Below are 21,110 nucleotides of genomic sequence, written 5' to 3'. Positions count from 1 at the left end.
ACTTCAACAATTTGTAATTACATCGTGCTTGTTTCCGCGCGGTTCTGGCTGCTCGGAATCCATCTAAACATCGCAAGTCTCTCATATTCAAATATTCATAAACTCATTGTCACTCACTGTGTACTGGGACATTAAAGTACTAGAAGACTCTGCGCCTTAGAGTACTAAAGTTTTACATATGAGTACCACAATGATTACTATGAGTACTATGTACTGCACTATACTACTGAGTACTATGTACTGCACTATACTACTGAGTACTATAATTACAATAACTAAGATAGAAGAAGATATTATACAAAGACTTTTGGAATAGGTAAAGGTCGAGCTATTAAGGAACAGAAACGAAACATTTACGGAAATGACTATTGTCAATGCATCGAAAATAATAAGATATGATTGGCGACCAACAATCGAACGAAGAGATTTGAGATATATAGATCTTTGGTGTGGCATTAATGTGATTGTGATATTATACGTATTATACATATAGATTTAGCATTTGCAGAATTAATGGCTTGTAATCTGGGACTTACTAAATCAGTAAATGCTAAATCCAAAATTATATTGTCATTTTCTGGTTTATTTCAGATTGAAAATTACTTTAATAATTCATACTCTATATAAATATTTGTTACAAACGTCACAGTATAAATGTATATAATGATACCAACAAGTAATGTTATTTTTGTTTCTACCAATTACCTTCGACGCATAAAGTGTACAAAACAATTGTTACCCTGTGGAAATTGATTCTAACAGAAAATGGTTTCAAAAATACAACAATATGAAGCAAAACCTAGGGTACAAGCAAAAAATACTACCGTGTGTAATAAACAATGAAACTTCCACATATGTGAAGCTTCCTAACATTTCTCTCGTATCTAAATTTTTACATGAATTTAAAATCTAGCCACTTTTTCACTATAGGGTTAGATTTTTTCATTTTCCAGTGAAATACTGAAATATTGCGAAAGGATTTTAATTTCTAATAAAAACAAAAAAGAAACATATTTCAAAGTAAATTTTCGAAACCTATTGTTTTGTATCAATAATGATAGAAATGTACGAAACTTCATACATTGTGTTATAATCTGAACTGTAACAATTTGTAAGCTAATACATATAAGTAATATTCTAATGTATCGTCAGCATGTAAGAGATTTTAATTCCCCTGTCGATCGCGATTTGTAGGTTACCTCTATCGGAGACACCCTCGAATGGAAAAGCATCTCGTCGTTTTATTGAGAATATTTCTGACCCATTGATTTATAAAATCCGTCGTGCGGCCCAGACAACGAATTACAGTATTTTTAATTCGGATGTTGAACGAACCCAACCGTTGTCGGTCTCCGTATGATTCGTAGCCGTTACGGCAGATCCGCCGGTGAAATTTATGTTGATGGGTGTGCGCGGGGGCGTGTAAAAAGTGGAACATAAATTCACAAACCTTCGGAATTGCCACTCTGCCGGACCCCCGGAACAGATCTCTCTCGATAAACTGTGCAATCTTTTTCTGTATTTCACCAGTCGCTTCTTTCATTCTATGCGAGATTTGTCGAGAAAATTTAACGGAGAAAGAGAAAGCCGAAAGGTGAACAGGAAAACCATTCGGTAGCAACTTTGAAGAGTTAATATGGTAAACGAGATGAGTGCATAAGTGTCGGAAGTGAAGATTTAACGATAAAAACGTAAAGCGCGTTTCTGTCAATTTTACCATTTACATTATTTCAGTTAGTCAAAAATATAGCGTACGAATTGATATAAATCCGTAAATTGAAAAATATAGGAAAGTGGTGTCTCACAGATATTGTTATCTATTCAATGCCATACATTTCGCGACAAGTAAAGTTATAAAATTCGTTCATTTATTTCTTGAGAAGTTGGTCATGTGCCCAGATAATGAAATCCAGAGATCTATAAAAAAAAGATGGAGTTGATCAGTTTCACCTCTGAATTGTTCATTCGCCAGTCAAACGACATTGAAGCATATACCATCTGTACAAATTTAAAGTCAAAACAAACTCGTACTAGTTAAATTTATTCGTTTGCAGCTCTAGAAGCTAAGCAAACTATTTTAAACACTTCTAACTTTCTTCACCGTATTCCGTGTAAAATATACATTCTTCGTGCTAAAAAAGTCCCTTTTTTAAAATTTTTTTTACCACTTACATCATTCACCAAATCAATTTCTTAATTGCAAAAGCGTTCCGAGCAAATTTGACGCATTCTAGAGGACAGATGCGCGGACGAACGTGGCGCGTGCATTATTCAAAATTAGAACCAACCCTAGGATTATCATTGACGTTCCGCCGATTCGTTCGAACAGGAGGTAGAGATGCGATACGCAGTCGACCAGATAATACGGTCCAATTTACTATTCCAAGCTGGCATAAACAGCGGTCGTGCTCGCAGTGGACAGTACACTATGCAGAGAGAGATCAACGCATCGGTCTGCTATCTCCCTGGGTACGGTTACCACGTATACCACCGGCAACAAGATCCACAAATCCCTGACAGGTACCGTGACGAGCCTCGAGATCGAGCTTGGTAGCAGTACGTCGTCCCGGTTTCGGATCCCTACGTGCGTCATTGCTATCCTTTCAAAGTTGCGGATAATTCTTGGGTAAACAATAGGCTCTGTGTCGAGGACATGTCACCCTTAAAATACCATGGAAAAGACACCCTTAAAATATCATAGAAAAAAAAAACCTGTCCCTTGTTAACATGGTATTATGGTAAAAATGTATTTAATTAGCAAGCGAAAAGGTAGGAAACGAGGGACAGCGGAATACATAGCAAGCAAAAAGAAATACCGTCAGACGTATATACAATGCAGGGTAAATTAAAGCTTGTTCCCTTCTTTTTAACTTCGTATTTACGCGTAAATATGTTCACGTACAGCGATAAAAAAGAGCTGATTTCGATAGTTATATCTCGCTCCCTCTGTGCTGTGGGTGTTGCTTGACGCGGAACGTTTGCAATTTTAATAGTACCTGTGCACTATGTAATTAATGAGATGTCATGTTTTCAAACGATTCCCTTGTGCGCCTCGACGCCGTCCGTTTAATCGAAATAATTATCCGACGTCAGTCAGTCAGTCTCAACGCGGTTTTAACGGTTAAACGTGGACGAAAGTAAACGGAGCTGGCAAAAACAACGTTCCTATCAGCCATTTCATAGAACGTTATTAATCGAGATTGCACGTCGAACGCGTTTCAAAACCGACGCGTTTTCAGCGAGTCGCTGAAATTCGTTTGGAACGCGATTGAAATTCGCAAATTTCAAAACGGTAGCTCGGTTCCCGGTCAAAGTCAATCAAAACACTAGTTATTTCGTCTTTCAACGATAATTACCAAGGCATGCGAATATCGCTTTGCGATTTATAATTTACTGCGCGTAAAATCCAATTGATGTTCCTTTGAGCCAACGCGACTGTGTTGTAAATACATATTAGAATGATATGGTAAGTCGAAACGACGTTGATGAAAATTTAAAATTCTCGAGAGTTTAAACTTGATAGCTTTCTGGCGACTGCCATGAGAAATATTCGATATAAGATGTAAATGAGATCTATGATCTTACGTTTACATTAATTTTCATTCTCTCAAATAATAAACATTTATTTCTATTTCCTCCAAACAATAGACAATATTTTAATAATAATAAACCGTTTTGAGAATCTAAAAAATTATGAAATTAGTAAAAACTTTATTTGTCCCTATTAAGAGGCAAGTAAATTTTGTTTCATATAATAGAAATATATAATATAATAGAATATATATAAATTCATAATATATATAATATAATAGAAATAATATAATATATAATATATATATAATATTAATAGATATTCATTGATTCATCTCACTGCCTACGTAGCATTATTATTCTAGTAACTACTACTAACAACAACTAGTAACAATTCATCAGACACATGGATTTAATTAACAGAAATTCGTTTAATGGATTGGATATTTTATTGACCTGGGTTTTATCAAATTTCATTTTATTAAGGAAACTTTCTTCCCAACGGAGAATTTTGTACTTTACGATCAACTAGACGATGTTTAGAAATTTATAACAACGTAGCAAGTTAGTGCTTTGAAGGAACTACATGTGGTCAAAGTGCTACAAGAGAAAACATTATTCTGTATACTGGTAGCTCGTAATAAAAGAAAAATATTAGTTCTTCGGAGAATGAATTAATTTCGGGGCAATAAGTCTTAGAACTAGAACTATAAATTAAACTAGAACTATTGGAGACAAATAAATTCAATCGCACATAAAATCTTTCTTTTGCCAATATGTATAATAAAAGTCAACATACATGGATTTGATTAACAGGAGTTTGCTTAATGGATCACTGACTAATTCGGAGAATTTTCTTACTTCGCAATCACGCTTAAATCATACCTAGAAATTTATAATGTGATAGTTAATTTTTTGAAGAAATTATGTGCGTTTAAACGTGCGTTTTACACGAGAAAATGATATTTTGTATGCGGCAAGTTACAGTAGCTCGTAGTAAAAGAGGGCGTATAGTGAAACTGGAAGCTCATTCCCCCGGTTAACTAAGAATATAATTGAGATCATTTACAGAGCTCTCTCTATCTCTGAGACGACCCAGTTTCCCGGCGCGTTCTCTTTGTTTCACGAAGTCGCAGGATAGCGAGGTAGGGTCATCTCCTCCTTCTCGTAGAAGGTGGAAACCGGAAATAAGTGCACCAGAGAAATTCGGCGGGCACGAGCGGAAGTGGGCCAATCAAAGAGATAACTAGATCCCCATTAAACCGCTTGTAACTTAATTAATTGCGCGAGCCTGAGCTAATGTAGCACGGCTAACCCTCGTAGATAGTGTTCTCAGAACGCGATATCACGTGTAACGTGATTTGCTCGTTAACCGAACTTCGGCAAGTGGAATACATTCACGACAGAGGTAGCCTGTTTCCAGCTCACGTGGCTGTCGCGCCTTTACATGCTCTAAGTGACCCCGTCACTGTATAGATACGTTTGTCAAGCGATAACCTTAATTTAGACGTAATGGAAATAACTCACTTTTCGTTCCACCTTTTGATACGTGGGAACCAGGAGTAAAAAATATCGTAAGTCATAATAACGTTAGTTATGCAGGTTATCGATATTAATTGAGTTAAATTAACGTAACAGTTAAATAGATAAACAGCGAAAGATTATTCGCGTCTTACAAAACATTGTGGGTTCATCAATTGTAGTAGAGTTGTACTAATGTAGTACATGTAGACTAGTATGATAATGTGTATAATAATAGTTGTATTGATAATAGTACTTTCCTATAACTACAAAGAAAATGAAATGTATATTTCTGTCAAGAAAACGCCTTATTGGAAGATAAAAATGCGTGCAAATATTTCTACCACTGTATATATTCTAATTACAATTTCAATATAATTTTAAAATTCCAATAAGGAGGTTAAAGTATTCCCTAAAATATCTTTAAATTTTCCTTGATAATCTGTAACGAAAACGAAAGTTACTAAACACGGTAAAACGGTACGCAAGACAAATGGGGAATTGTTAAAAAAATTTCAGTCTGGCGCGAGAGTGACGAGAGGACAGACGGCCCGGCGTCAACGCGTCACAGAAGTGAATTACGTGCGGTGGTGCTCACGGGACAGTTTATTTTTACAAGATGGTTGTCAATGATGATATAGTGCGCTCGTAACCACCCCCGTTGTATCTCGATATATATCGAGTTTTATTTTTATGGATCGTTTCGTCCGTGAAATGATTTAATAACGGCGAGAGTATTACGACGGGGAAGCGAGGCGAAAAATAAAAAAGAAGACACAGCGTAGGTAGGGGAGGATCGTTGATTTCGTCGTAACGCGAGCCACAGGACGGACGTTTGAATTGTAAAAGCGTAAACATACTGTGCGCCATGCTATTCTTCTTTTTTCTTGTTACACTTAGTCCGTGCCAGCCCCTTTTGTTTTGGCCGTAATGCGATGAGATTGCGTGAGATCTGTCCCGCGGGTGTCTGGCATGAATACACCTGGATGAAAGGTTTTCCGAAACGTCCTCTCTATGAAGGTGTTTAACTCTTATAATACGAGAACTTTTTATATCCTGCATAAATAACAATGCTTGAATAAAATACAGATTCGTTCGTGGATACACCGCTGTCTATATGTATTTGCATATTTTAATCGATTTATAAAAACATATAAATTATTGAGAAAGCAATGGCTAGAAACAATACTTGGAACCTTCTTATAGGATCATCAAATAATAAATTTGAATTATTTATTTAGGAATTGGCCGACAATATATTACAATTTGGAAAGTGATTCCTCGATATGTTTCAAATATTATTGCTTGAATTAATTACGATATAAGTTTAGAAATACTTATCTTATCTCTATTTTAGAGACTATGTATGTAGATAATCTGGGGATAAATAACGTTTCAAGAATATGTTATTGTGAATTTTGCTAATTGAGTAAATTGCTGATTTTGCAAATTGTGTTGTAACTTGTCTCACGTTTACAGATGCCAATATTTCAGTGAACATCTATTAATCTTCTGAAAATCGATTTTATCATGTTATAACGACGAAATGATGATACGGAATGCAATTGAACTTCAATTAATGAATTAAATTACGTCTTTTCAAAAATAAGCAAGAGTCTGGATGCTTACAAGCGGTATTGTACTCATATTACTATAATGTTTATCTCTAATGAATACCTGACACTTGATAATATTTGTATAAACTTTTAAAACATGAATAGAAACGCACATTTCAATCATTTTACTGAAATGTCTCTACACGCCAATTTTAATTCGCCTCCAATAAATTACGTATTGCTCTTTTGTTTATGCTAATTGATATTAACGATTTTCAATTAAGATTTAACAGCGATCAATATCTATTAACTGTATATGTGTATTTGCCTAAAGTAAACTCTGGGATGAAATTATATTGAAGCATTCAATTTATTGAAATGGATTTTATATCGCCAATAATTTAAAAGAAAGTACGCAATTGATCATAGACGACGTGATTTAAGTATAACTCCTTGGTTCTTTTTGAATTGTTAAAAAAGGAATGACATTCCCAAAACGATATATGAAACCGAAAGGCAAGCGCGACATTTCATACTTTCGGCGTTGAAACGTTTTGATCTCAAAATTTGAAAGATCGTCCTTTCACAGTTATTCAATTTCATAGTTCGGTCACGTTCGACCATGAAAACTCTTCGTTATCTCGGGCGTTTACAATTTTAGGGCGATATCGGCGCGGATTCAAATGGCCGCGTTGGAAATTAAAAGGCATAAAAAAAAAAAAAAAAAGAAGCGAAAGAGAAACTCGGTTGAGCCTGGATAACAAAATTCGTGAAACATTCTCCGCGGGAAAATTTAAACGCGAACAAAATCCTCGTCGTTGATAATTGCGTAAAATGCTTTTTCCATTATCCACACTGATCGAAATAAAAGGCGATATGTCTGAAAGAAATTCGCAATTTATCGGTAGGTAAAGTTAGATCGTCCCATCCTGTTCCCTCGAAAAAACGGGGAAATTCTTCCATTTTGCAGTCCCTTTTATCGTTATTTCTATTAAAATTCTCGTGCGCGGCATTCGGCGTTTTTCATTCCGCGGATTGCGGTGAACGGCAAACAAAGCGAAATCTCTGTTCAATCTTCGATCGCGAATAATTCATTTCAACACAGGGAAAGATAGATTTTCACTGGCCTCGATGTTTCATACATAAAATGCGTGTCACAGGACGACGACCCCAGATGTGGCAACCGTATGAAATAGAAATTCATTTGGTCGTATTACACGATGTGATGTTTCGATCGGTTCGAAATCCGCAACAAGCATCTAATACTAGCTGTTCACGGTATACAATTTTCCGCTCGCATGAGCGTACGTTCAATGGCCAATCATGGTATTACGCTGGTCGAAAACAGCCGGATATTCCGACTTTTTCGAGGGGAGACAGATATCGGTCATTTTTAATATCGACGTCTGTCGTTGAAAGGTTTCTCTGTCGTCGAAGCTGTTCTAACGGTTCGATGCACTGCCAGGCAATGGCTCGGAGGAAGTGAGAACGAGATAGATAAATAGATAGATAGAGAGAGAGAGAGAGAATGAGAGAGTGAGTGAAAGAAAACTGGTGAAGAAAAAAAAGCTCTCTGAAATCGATGGAATCAAACAGGTTGCAGAGGCCGGTTTCACGTCGCGTCTCGTCGAGTCGTCGTTATGATAATCACGCTCGAAGCCCAGTCACGGTGTTATTTTCGCCCGCGGTACATAGCCTGCACACGAAGTTTCCGCACACGCAATGTCGAGTCGCGCGACACGATCCTCGTAAAGACCGGACAGCTCGATAACTCTGGATTGCGGAGAAATAACGCAATACGTACTATAATATCGATTCCTGTTTTGCGACCGTTGCAAATCTGGATTTAACCGAGTAATTCCAACGAAACGTTACTCCTGTCCCTGTTCCCCTCTCTATCGTTTCCTATTTCTTTTTTTTTTTTTCCTCTCTTGTTTGAAATAAAATCGACAACTTCATTCCCGATTGAGATCAAAGGGGCAAAAAGAAGGGGAGAAAAAAAGGGACGAAGAGATATTCACGAGAGTAGTCTCTCTTTCTATTCGGGTGGCAATGGATACTGTAAAAGTTCCGCCACCGAGCTCGAATCAAAAGAGTATTTGCAAGATAATTCTACTGATCATGCCCACATAACACGATAGAAAAATGGTCACACAAGCTGTGGAAACTTGAATCCGTTCCTAGGAAAAACGAATGCCCTCTGTCTCATACGACGATATTTCCCTCTTATGGACGGTGCTCGTTGATCGAAAAGTTAGAAGACGACGATTTATTTTTGGGGCACGGGGAAGGCCACGCTGGGAACGAGCGACGAATCAAAATTTCTGATACGGTGACTCGTTTCTTGGGAAACGCCGCCCGTATCCCTTCGAGGGTAAAACTTTTCGTCGGCTGGAAAAGCAGAGAGTTTGGCAGAACTGAACGGGCGAACTGTCGTTTTCAGTGGCGGCGGACACAGACTTTCAAAATGAAACGAATTCCGAGTTTTCAAGTTTGCGTGATCTTTTTTCACGAATTCGTCCCACTCCCTTCAATTCGTACACGAGACGGGAAGAACAGTTGACTTATCGAATTTCCATTTTTCCTTTGCCGAGACAACTAGACTGCGATAGATTCGAAATCGATACACAGTCGTGCCGGTAAACGCGGATCTAATAACGAGCGGATGGGAGGGTGAGTCGAAGGGGAAAATAGTCGGGGTGAATTTAAATCGACGCGGGTACAACGATATCGATTTCGCCCGCGTTGGAAAAGCCAGTGAATGATCGTGTCCCGAGCGTGACCAAAATTGAAATGATCTGCTTGTACAAACGATAAGCAAATCGAAGAGCCGAATAAACGATGAGCAAGTGACGTTAATTGGAAACGAGTTATCGGCTTTATTTTCGCGCCATTCCCGCGGGAATCGTCACGCTGCGGGATTGGAAATAATTTTTATACGCGATTTCTCATCTCTCTGTGTCCCGCTGATTTTTGGAATTAGAGAGGCGAATCGAACGATTCGCGACATGTAAAACGAGCAAAGGGATTGTGCTGAAAAAAGATTTTAAAATAGCCCGCGTATTATCCCATTTTCCTCGCTGCTTCTCTCCGCGTCTACTGTTTTGAGAAACAACTTTTAAACATAACAGATAGCTGAACGTATTGCCAAATAAATCTATTGTAAAAACATCAGGTTCTTGATTCAACCGTTTAAACAATTTACCTGTGCCAGCCGACAAAATCATTGAATATTTTTCTTGCGAACAATACCAAAAACACATGCATCAAGTTGTATGACATAATAAAGTTTTATAAATCGCTAAAATAACGATTAAAATGGCAATAATAAAAATGGAGCGATCATGCTGCTATATTTGTATTACGTTTTATACTAGTCATCTTTATCATTGACTATACACAATTTTTGTGAGTGATTATTTCTGGCGGATTTCACGTTATTTACGGAACTGTAACTGGACAAGAAATTAAAGAATTTATTTAAATGTCGGAAGAGAGGAATTCAAATAAAAAGAAAAATACATTTCCGTCTGTTAATTTTAACAATTGCGTTATATATTACAAAAATAATGTGGACTTTTAACATTTATTACCTTTATAGATTTGCAAGAAGTATGATCAGTAAAAAGAAAACAAATTAGTTAAATATATTTATTTGTACATTTTACTTTTATATTTTTGAACCACAGCCTATTCAGTGACATTAAAAGCAAGATATTAATGGCAACGAATTATTAGTGGCGCCAAATCGCAAATGTCAGTCACGTCGAGATATCAACAATATTGAATTGTCAATGTTGTTGACCTCTTCACGTATTTTTTTAACCTGTTTTGATATTTCATTAATGACTAGGAATGTGAGAAATTCTCATTATAGCTTTCTGTACAGTGTTCGATAAACCGTATTCAGAATTACCGGAAATGTAAATACACCGTGAAACTAATACGTTGTTTCATCGACCGTATTCAATGATCATGTTTCTGAAATAAACGCGGTACCAGTTTCAATTACTAAATCCAAATTGGAACCATATATCGCGTTACATAGACGAGAAAAACGATCGTGCTAAATGGCTAAAAAACATAATTTTGTGACCCAACAAACCAAGAATAAAAATGAGGAGAAAGGAATGAAACGCATGCACCACTTGAAAATTTTTCATTAACAACAAGCTAGGAAAAAGAAAATAAATTTACAAAATCTATTGAAATATCAGTTGAGTAATTTACTTCCATTATAACCGAGAATGAACAGAATGGAACCAACCGATGCTTAAAAATTCTACAATTTCAAATGGCTTGTCGAACCGAAACCGAGTTTCGACGAAGAATAGAAAAAAAAAAGAAACGCCATTGCTCGTTATGAAATTCGCAGTACACGTTTTTTGAGGAAACTCAGATTCGGGAAAAATGTACTGGTTATATAGTGGTTTCAATTAGGACAATTAGGACATCGTGTATCACAAGGAACGCAAGAACGAACCAAATGAAATATCCAGTATTCTTCAACAGAATAACGAATTAATTAAATTGGTTTTCTGAAAAATGTGAAGTGGAAATCAAATGTGTTTCCGTTTTATATTTTGAACGTCAAATGTACTGGTACCAAAGACTTCAAAATCCAAGCGAATTTAACTTATTCTTCTCAAACGTGAACACGACAACCGAAAATTGAATAATTTACCATTAATACTAGTAATTTTGACATTTAGAGTTTTTCGACTTTCTTGGAAAAGAAGCAGCGGTCGATATCTAATCGATAGGTAATTCGTATCGAATATAGTGTTACCATTTAGAATTTAGAAGCCAACGAATCTTGCTGCCGGCAAAAAACCGACTCGGCCCAACGGAAACTGTGGCAATTACTCGAGAGCTCGGTTGCCAGAGAACTTTCCGAAACGGGTCGTGGGACAATTAATGGATGGTATTAATTAGGGATAAAGGAGACGGGGGAGGAGCAGAATCGCGTATAACGTACGAGAGAGTAAAATCTCGCAGCAGAGGCAGGCGTGTTGCGTCTTCGACCACTCATTACTCTACGTCGAACGATGTTTCCGTCATCGGAACTTAGGTAGGTAGAACCGGTGGGTCGTAGCAAAACGGTATTGTTTGTTCACAGCGAGCCGACACGGGGCCATTAATTAATCGCGCGCGCAGTCCACGCAGTCGATTTACATCCGATCCAAGCACGTTACATCCGGATCGTCAGCGATCCGTCGCTACCATTAATTTCTAAATACAATCGTCGGTTTCTCGTTGACGATCCATTGAATTCTAATCAACCGCGAAACGTGCAACGTTTGCCATGACATGTTACGATATTTTGGATGATCGGAGTGCTGTCTCGTAATTCGCTCGTATATATAATGAGAAATATTTTATTTTTACAGCCTGTACTTTCAACGCTTAACGCACGTAAGAGATGTATTCATAGGGTATAGACGTACGATGACACGGACGGTTTTTGAAATCGTTTATTTTCCGAATCTATCGGAATAAAAGGAATATTTTTAGCACAGCGTACCCGCTTTACTAACGGCAGGATATTTCAAAACTTTCGCACACGCGTGCAATTACTCCATAAACAAAACCGTGAGGGCGAACAAAAGCTTTCAAAGCGATAGCTTTTCCCCTCAAATCATCGCTCTTATTTACACGGACCGTACTAACGACTAACGGGCGATTGTTTTCAGAACGGGAGTAGGTGGAGCATGGAACGCAACAGAAGAAATCATAACGCCAAGCAACGATACCACCTATAACATCGAGAACCTGCAACCGTTTACCGTCTACAGCTTTCGTGTATCGGCAGTGAACGCCATGGGACGGAGCAAACCCAGCGAGGAGACTTTCCACTCCGTCACCCTTCGAGAACGTATGTTTTTCTGTATATCTATACCTCTACCGTGAACTACTATTAATCTTCTGTCTTGAACGCCCTCGATTGGTCACAAACTTGCTCCTAGCTGAACTTCGATCGTGTATTGGTGGAATGAGAATTCGTGTGGATGACGAGTGATCGAGAATTAGCGAATGTTTATGCCAAGATATTTGTCGTGAGTTTTATTTTAGTCGAAAAGTTTTAGAAGATTTACCTGGCAAAAGTGTCTATTGTGCTTGTGAGATTTTAACGCTTAATCTGTCACTTTTACGTTGACATTTGTTACGTACATTTGTTACGAGTGCAATCTATTGTTTTCGCTGTTTCTCTACGCAATATTAGTTGTACTTAAAAATTTCGAACTTAAAAGTATATGTGTTATGAATGTTATAACGTAATATTATAAGGAAATGCTAAAGACAATAGATATGAAGATCGTACTCGTTAGCTTACGTTTCATGTATGTTTAACTTATTCATTAAATTCCTTAGCCTTTTTCATTCTGTACGTACTAATATCTATTACCTTTTAATATTGTCTTTAAAGAAAATTCCATTAATGTAATAACGTTTAATATACATTTATTTCGCATTAAAAGTAATCCACTCAGAAATTACGTACAATCAAGTTTAAGTATTTTATCACTGCAACGCACAGCTTCGCGTTTAAACTGCCGGCGGCAGACGAACTTAAGTTTTCGTGTGAAGCTTCAAATGGGTTAATCGTTAAAATTGCGATGTAATTGAGAAACGAGTCGAAGAGTTGAGAGTTTCGATCCTGAGGAAATCGAATCGACTAAAGATTGTCTTCGTTCGAATCTTGAATCCATTTTTCATTATTTCATATTTTCGAGTGAAAATCTATCTAAAATTTCAACGTTCCTACAGTATCGTATCCCAACGTTATAACCAATGATTGCTTCCTTTTTATTCACTCAACGTCATCTCCCCTCTCTTTTCCTCGAATACTCATCGCCAATTCCTTGACCAACTCCCTATAACTTCTCGAGAGACATTGAGAACGATATTAGCCGAAAACATCAGAGGGAATGATAATAGACATAAAATTCCACGAAAGATGCCCGGTGGAACGAGTCCCTTCGGGGCAATGTTCAAGCTCGCGGGAGTAACCGTTCCGAATCCAACGGAGGGTAGAAACTCTGGAACTGTAGCGCTATACATATAAAGAAAAGGGGTTGGAAGAACAAGACTAGAAGGAGGAAGAAGAGCGAGAAGAATGGTTTGCACGGCCGGTTTTCCGTGGCCAGGCATCGTCACGAGACTGGCGTAGCCAACTAAGGAGGCGCTAATTGCAGCACCGGAAGGAGCAATGTATAGTCGTGCTTAACTCGAGCAGTCCAGCTTTCCTCTTTCTCCGTTGAACCGTCCTTTGGCTCATTGGTTCGTCTTCGTCTCACGTTCAAGGCAGAAAATAGGTTGAACAGACGGGCGCGTCGGCTAAGCCCTATAAATTCTGTCAACGCCGCCGGGATTGGTCGACGCCTGCTGTATGTATACCCACGACGCTCGACAAACTTTGCATCGCGACTATGTTGACAACGACGACGACGATGACTGTGACAAAGGCGCCGATAGTTAGCGCGCGCCTGCCCTCCAGACCTGAATTCCCATGCGTATCGCTATGGCAATTAGCGCGTTAGACTGTAGATGTCTCGCTGATGGGATTAGCTGCACCAGATTTTCCCCACTGAATATTTGATACCGGGTCGGAAACGGATGCTTCAGTTTAATATACATAGAATTTCTTAGCTAGTCTTCTTACAGCCTCGTTGTTCGGGGGCAGGAAGTTATGGGGAAAAAGAGGAGGATGGATCCGTCCTTCGATTGCTGGCGAAGAATGGCGAAGAATAGAGGAGCAGGACAATGAGAGCACGTGGTTTTAGTATACGTGGAATTTCTTAGTAGCTGGTCGTCGAATTAGGATCATCTAAAATTTCTAATATTTTTCAATTTTTTAATGTTTACAATTAAAGGGCGTAAACGAATTTTAGATAGGAAGAAAGACAAAGCAAGAGTAAGACAAGTTCTAGGAAATTAAAGTTAAAATATCGTCTGTGATTTCAACTGTGGCTTCAAATATCTTCAGTGATATTTACATATGTGAATCGTGTTAATTGTTTATCTATGAGAATAAGAGAATGGCTTTCGATTAGAGGAATGTCTATGATAAATTTAAATTTTAGAGATTTCAGATTTTTATAAGAAATTTTAAATAGCGACAATTTTGTGCCTGATCCTGGTTCGGTGGCCAGAGAGTATACCACGGAATAACAATCAAAAATTAGTTTAACTTCCACGGAACTGTATATACAGTTCCCTTTCTCTATTGTTTCGGATTTGTTAATTAATGCACAATGAATTTCGTAACTATTGATTCCGCACCAGCTAACATTAGTAAATAACACCTGTGGCTAGAGTTTCAGCCATCGCAATTTTAGCTTGTTCAGCGTGCATTTGCTTTGAGAAAATTGAAATAGCTTTGCCAAATGGACGCGCTCACTTGCATGACGACTATTCGGAGCGATGTTTATACCGCTTCCGTAAAACGTGGATTCCCGCACAAACGTTGTGCTTACCGTAGCCTTATAGAAACTTATAGAAGTTTTACTAATAGCGTAGCAAAACACGACTATCGTGATTATATTAATATTTGGAACTAATGTGAAATGTATATATATATATATCGAATTTATAATACGTTTGTTGTATGTAGTTAAAAATTAGTATACAGAAACCACAAGGGAAAACCGTAATACGCCACATTTTTTGCTTTTCATATGAGAACGATTTTAAAATCCAGTAGCTTTTATGCGATCTCATATCGCCAATCTACCTTTATATTAAATTTGGTTATGTCATTCTTTTGAGAAATATGTACATCAAAAATATTGATTTCTCAAAATTACTGATGATAATTAAAATTAGAAAGTTAACAAAATTGTACTTATTCTATCGTTCTTTTGCAATCTTTGTATAGCCATCCTAAATCATGTTTAAATAGTATTTTTGTCATCTTCTAAATACACTAAATACCTGTAGCTTTTATTTACAAATTTGTTTCAAAATTTACCAATATATATATAATAATCGGATCTCATTATGATACTAATGAAATTTCGATGTTTAATATAACACACGTTTTACATCCATAAAATTAAATGTTCCAATGCTTTTCGTAAGTCACTGTTATTTTTCATTTTCTTAAAAAACAAGATAAATATTACGCGCTCGTAATTCATGTATGTCACAGACTAACACGGTGATAATTAATACGTCGACGATTTATTAATATGGAAAATTAATTTAACGCATGGATGAAACGATCGGAAGTATTGATCTCCAGGTCATCTGGGTCAGAACGGAAAAACTCCCTCGATTTTCCACGGGTTTCGAAAATTACATTTAACAACTCGTCAATATAATGGCATTAATTATTAATATCACATTTCTCCGCTAACAATATCTAAACACACGAATTAATTAAACCGCCAGGGCTGAATGATTTCACGGAAAATTCAACGTGTGATATTTAAACAACATGTATCCCAGGCAAATATCGAGTTACAATGAGCCATCGATTGATATATCGTGTTACTCGAGTAATTCGTTTAGTTGGCTACGAACAATTCCAACAAAATCGTGGGGAAAAAATGCGATTAACACGTCAAATCTTCGAGACTCGAATGCCGAAAGCAATTCATTGTATTATCAGTCGATCGTAACACTACTACGAAAAAACTGGAAAGAAACGAAAACTAAGCAAGCGTTCATAATTTCAGATTCATTTATGCATACGAATACAATGCGTACCGTATAAAAACATGGATAAAAGGATAATTAAATATGGTTTTAAAAATGTTTCTACGCGTTATTCTCATATTTAATCTTTTCATATTACCCTTTCTGTATTGCTTATTCATGGTTCTTTTTTGTCCCTAAATTTTTTAAAAATCTTTTGGTAAATATGCGTAATCCCTGATTTAAAATAGAACAGACATGAATCAGAGAAACAAAGAACAAAAGCCGAGAGATAAAATAAAATTTTAAAAAATATAAAACAGTCTTTTGAAATACTGTAACTGAAAGCAGAATGGTAGGAAGTATGAAATGAGCTTATAAAACAATTATGTATTCAACAAAGAAAAAGAAGAGATTATATAAAATATTAACTTCAAATTACTTTTATGGTAGTTACACATTGTTTAATTAAATATTTTTTAAGAAAGTAAACGATCTTGCTTTTGTATACAGTATTTTAATAGCGTACTAAATTATATTGTAATACTGAAATTCACCGCGTAATTGTAACGCAAAATGCGTCTTTCATGACAAAATGCGACACATTTTTGCTTTTCACATATTGCATCGAATTAACGCCTGATACGAGACATATCTACGTTAGAATGTCAATAAACCGGTATTGGTAATATGCTCGCTGTTCAAATAGCTTAATTAACGAAGCAATAACCGCACGTTTAATAAACCGGTTTACTGAAACAGATTAACGACGAAGACTAGTTCTGCATACCTATTAATTTCTGCGCGCTATAAAACGTTCTACGATCCATCGGATATTTCTATACAATATAAATTACAAAGATCAACAATAATTAATTAATTGAATCTCGTAAGAAAACTTTTTTTCTACTTCTACGCCATAGAAATCAATCCTCAGTCAAAATATGTAAAAATCACAGATGAAAAACACGATACGGCACACTTCCCATTATTTGTAGAAAAGCAATTTTCGATATATTGTTAACCAATTTCTATGTTCAAATTATCTCATCGTTTGTTTTTTGATATTAAACATGTATTTTATTAGCTTCCTGAACATCTAAAAATACAAGTAACATTACAGTAGAGTTACGCAGAGTTGCAGAAAAATCAAAAAATCAACGGAAATGGGCTTATCATATTTTTCTCACGCGATTTTCATCCACTGCAGGAATACTTTAAAAAATTGTCGTTTCAATAGCACTCGAACGTTAATCCTGTAACGAAAGTAGATCTGTGCACGTTAAAACCGATCGTCAAATGTCCGAAATCAATTAAAATCAGGCCACGGGACACGCATTAAGCTCGATGGAAAAAATCGCGACGTGTTCACCGACCTGACAAATACGGGCGAAAATGGACACCGGGCGTCGAAATCTAGCCGGCAATGTTTTTGATGCTTTATCGAATCGAATCGAATCGAAACACGGGAGTCGCGTCGCGAACTATTGCCTGGAGCGGAATAGGGAGAGGCACGCGAAATCGGTGCTATTAAATACATAAACTGGCGTACACAGCCAGAGGCACGTTCATTATGGTAGCACGTGAGGAAGGAATAATTATCTGGTAATCAAGGCCGGCCCGCATAGGCGATCACGCGGATTCGTGTCAATAACTGATTTAAATACCAGGGAACATGAGTCGACGCCAATATGAATCCATGCGTGAGCACCATATTAACAAAGCCATCATTCTAGAAACGAGGATTGGTGAACAAGAAGAAAAGAAAGAAACGAACAGAAACGTTACGAGTTGTTAAATCGAACGCCATTATATTCGTTTCGCGATATTGTACACCCCAGATCCGGTTTTTGTTTTTCGCTGTGCTTCTCCTGCTGTGTGTTTTCCGATACTCGCGACCGGAAGCGACGTTTAAGCGCCGTTTTCCCTGGAACAGTTAAAAATAACATTGCGCGATCGAGCAAAACATTGACGCAGTGAAAATTTCAACGTTCAAAAAAGAAAATTCCATGTTCACAAAATTCTAGTCGGATAGTAAATAGCCAGAGCCGATGAAGTTATTTTCCTCGTCACTTCGTTGTGGATACACGTCTATGTCAGATCGGTCAGGTTTGTTAGACTCTTCGATTGGAGAAATCGTATACGGTGACATACCAAAAAAAAAAAAAAAAAAAAAGTAAAAATGCAGTTTATCACAGAATTATTTATGCTTCACATATTAACATAATTATTTCCAATGTATTTCTAAAACGTTTAACTCATACAAATCTGAGATTTATTGATGGCTTAGTGTTTATGATTTATTTTCTTATTTTTATAATTTCATGCAGGTGCACGGGTGTATGTAATATGTGTAACATCGTATTTTATGTTTTTCTACTTTTTCTTTCGTATCAAAAGTGAAAATGAATAAAATGTGTTTAACAACTATTTTAACAATGTTACCTTCAACAACGCGTGCTTTAATCCATCAAGAAAATTCGTACAGTCAACGATCATATTTCAAACTTGAATGAAATGTATGTGGACTTTTGCGATTGACTTATGTTTCGTAAAAGAATTTTGGTTGAACTGCTTCGTATCATAATTCAAGCTTCTTGGATTCGTACATTCAGCCAAACATAGTTCGTACGAGTAATTCAAAACCGTAATTCGATTGGTTGTTTCGCGTGTTCAAATCACTACGAACTACGAACGATGTGACATCCTATCTGAAGATCGATGAAGTCTTTTCAAGTAGAGGTGAACACGCGTTTGAAACAGGATGACAAACCTTTGCTCGATGGCGAGCGACGAGTAATACGTCAATCGTGACAGCATGTTTTTCTCGCGATGAGACGAATGAATTTTTCAGAAACGCCCGATCCAAGGAGAAATCTTTGACGTCGAACTGCGAAAAAGCAAGTGACATTGCATCGCTATGAAGTTCCAGATATGGATTTTAATAAATAGATGTGTAAATACAATACAGGCGCGCTATTTCATTCACCTAATGAGATTCGACTATCAAATTTTAGAGTACTTCGATGTATCCTTGATAGGTATAACATTACCGGAATAGGTACATATTCCTGAATAATTAAACTGATTAATAATTAATTAGTCGGAGAACATTTGGACATAAAGCAATTATTTGTAAGCCTGGAGGCAGAAAATGACGATTGTTCGTCGTGCCGAACTATCGAATATTGTACATAAACGTGGAAATGTTATACAGGAAAATTAATTTCGAAAATACGTTGATAGCTGAACCGCACGATGGTCGATAGAGGATTAGTAAAATGATAGCATATCAACGAGGAATGTCTAGTATACAGTCGAGTTTACGTTTTATTTTGCATACATAGATATATTATCATCTATACATCAACGGATAGGTGAAGTACCTAGGCTAGATGGCAATAATTGTGTTGCGATAACGAGATAATGACAGTTATCGGGGTAATAAACGGGTAATTAATAGAAGGCCGTGTATTTAATACCGTCAATACGAGACACGTGAACGTGGATGAGCGATAAAGGCTAATAAACAGAGAGATCGAAAGGGATGATGAAACGCGAGTTGACTCGAATGAAAGCGGCGTCGAAATCAGCGCAGCGCTGTACCGGCCTTCGTTAATGTTGGCATCTTATCACGCGACTCGTTATTCAACCTAGTTTCCCTTAAGAACTCTGGATAACTGTATTTATGTTTACCTGTTTCTTTTTTTAATAACATTTCTACGAGTTTACCGGAAGCTTCTTTGATCTTTGCAACCCGGAGCGAACTCCAATCTCTCCGCGCAAATAGATATGCCTTCAGAGAATAATTAATTTTACAGCCGGTAAACGTTCTACCTCTTTGCAGTTGTTAATGAGATACTACGAAACTTTCTCTTTTTTCTTCCTCTTCCTCTCTCTCTCTCTCTCTCTCTCTCTCTCTCTCTCTCCCTCCCTCTCTCTCTCTCTCTCTCTCTGCCTGTTTGTACCCCTTGTCTATTTAACTTGGCGTGCAAGTAGGATCAAGCGTTATGCAAAACCGTATTCTCGATTCTTTGGCGATAAATATCTGAATTAGGTATTTCCCGTATCTAAGACACCTTACAGAAGCTACTCTACTTTATTGTAACTTTGACCCAGATTGCAGAGAACGAACTCCACCAAATTACTTCCACCTCTTGATCCCGTTTCTAAACAGTTTCTCTATATTTTAACCGCCATGACCGTTCTCCATAACGAAGCAAATGAAATTGAATCGACGCGCACACGATTAGCAGATAATGCGCCAACATAGGGTTCGTGGGCGGAATTTATTGCCAGCATATTCTAATTCGCGATACTAATTGGCCGGTGTATGCGTGTCTGTATATGTTATACCGTATATATAGACAAGGCAGGCAATAGCGAGAGTGCGATGCCACGTCGCTGGTGGTGTACAGGAATCCACGGGTGGCTTAAATGAAACGCTGCCCTTTCTCTGTCTTCGTCTCTCTTTCTAGCCACCCTCGCACTGCCCCTCTGCTCTCTGTCTCACCCAGATCAATAGGGCACCAACGAAACTTCTCCTACCACTTTAGCCCCGAACCAATACCTACGTATACCGACTCTCGTTCCTGTTTCCGGAGGTCGTTCGCCTGTCCCCCATAAATATATGGCGTAACAGAGCCACCAATTAGCCATCGGGACAGCCGTGTCGGGGTATATACGCCCCCGGTCCTGTGCGGATCGGGGTAAGTTCATTCGGGGCACGGTACGGTGGTGCGCGCGAAAATTGGAGAATTCGTTGCGTGGTTGTGCTAGCTAATTCCGGTAACATCCTCGGCTCCGCGAGCCGGTAATCAGCTTGAGTTATGAACTTTAACACCGACGCCGGAGAGATACGGT

The 21,110-nt window shown here is 37.5% G+C and overlaps 1 protein-coding gene across 6 annotated transcripts in view; it reads left to right on the top strand.

Moving 5' to 3' along the window:
* The window catches only part of LOC139989363 (putative receptor-type tyrosine-protein phosphatase mosPTP-1), a 419,667-nt gene that overhangs the window by 367,181 nt on the left and 31,376 nt on the right, over window positions 1–21,110 (top strand). For all 6 annotated transcript variants that reach the window (XM_072007638.1, XM_072007639.1, XM_072007637.1 and 3 more), the window contains one exon: window positions 12,302–12,483. In XM_072007638.1, the coding sequence (XP_071863739.1) occupies window positions 12,302–12,483 (182 nt within the window). The remainder of the gene's footprint in view (window positions 1–12,301; window positions 12,484–21,110) is intronic.

Source organism: Bombus fervidus, chromosome 7, assembly GCF_041682495.2.
Source record: "Bombus fervidus isolate BK054 chromosome 7, iyBomFerv1, whole genome shotgun sequence".
In the NCBI taxonomy this organism is placed as follows: Eukaryota; Metazoa; Arthropoda; class Insecta; order Hymenoptera; family Apidae; genus Bombus; species Bombus fervidus.
This window is presented reverse-complemented; position numbering and strand designations above follow the sequence as displayed.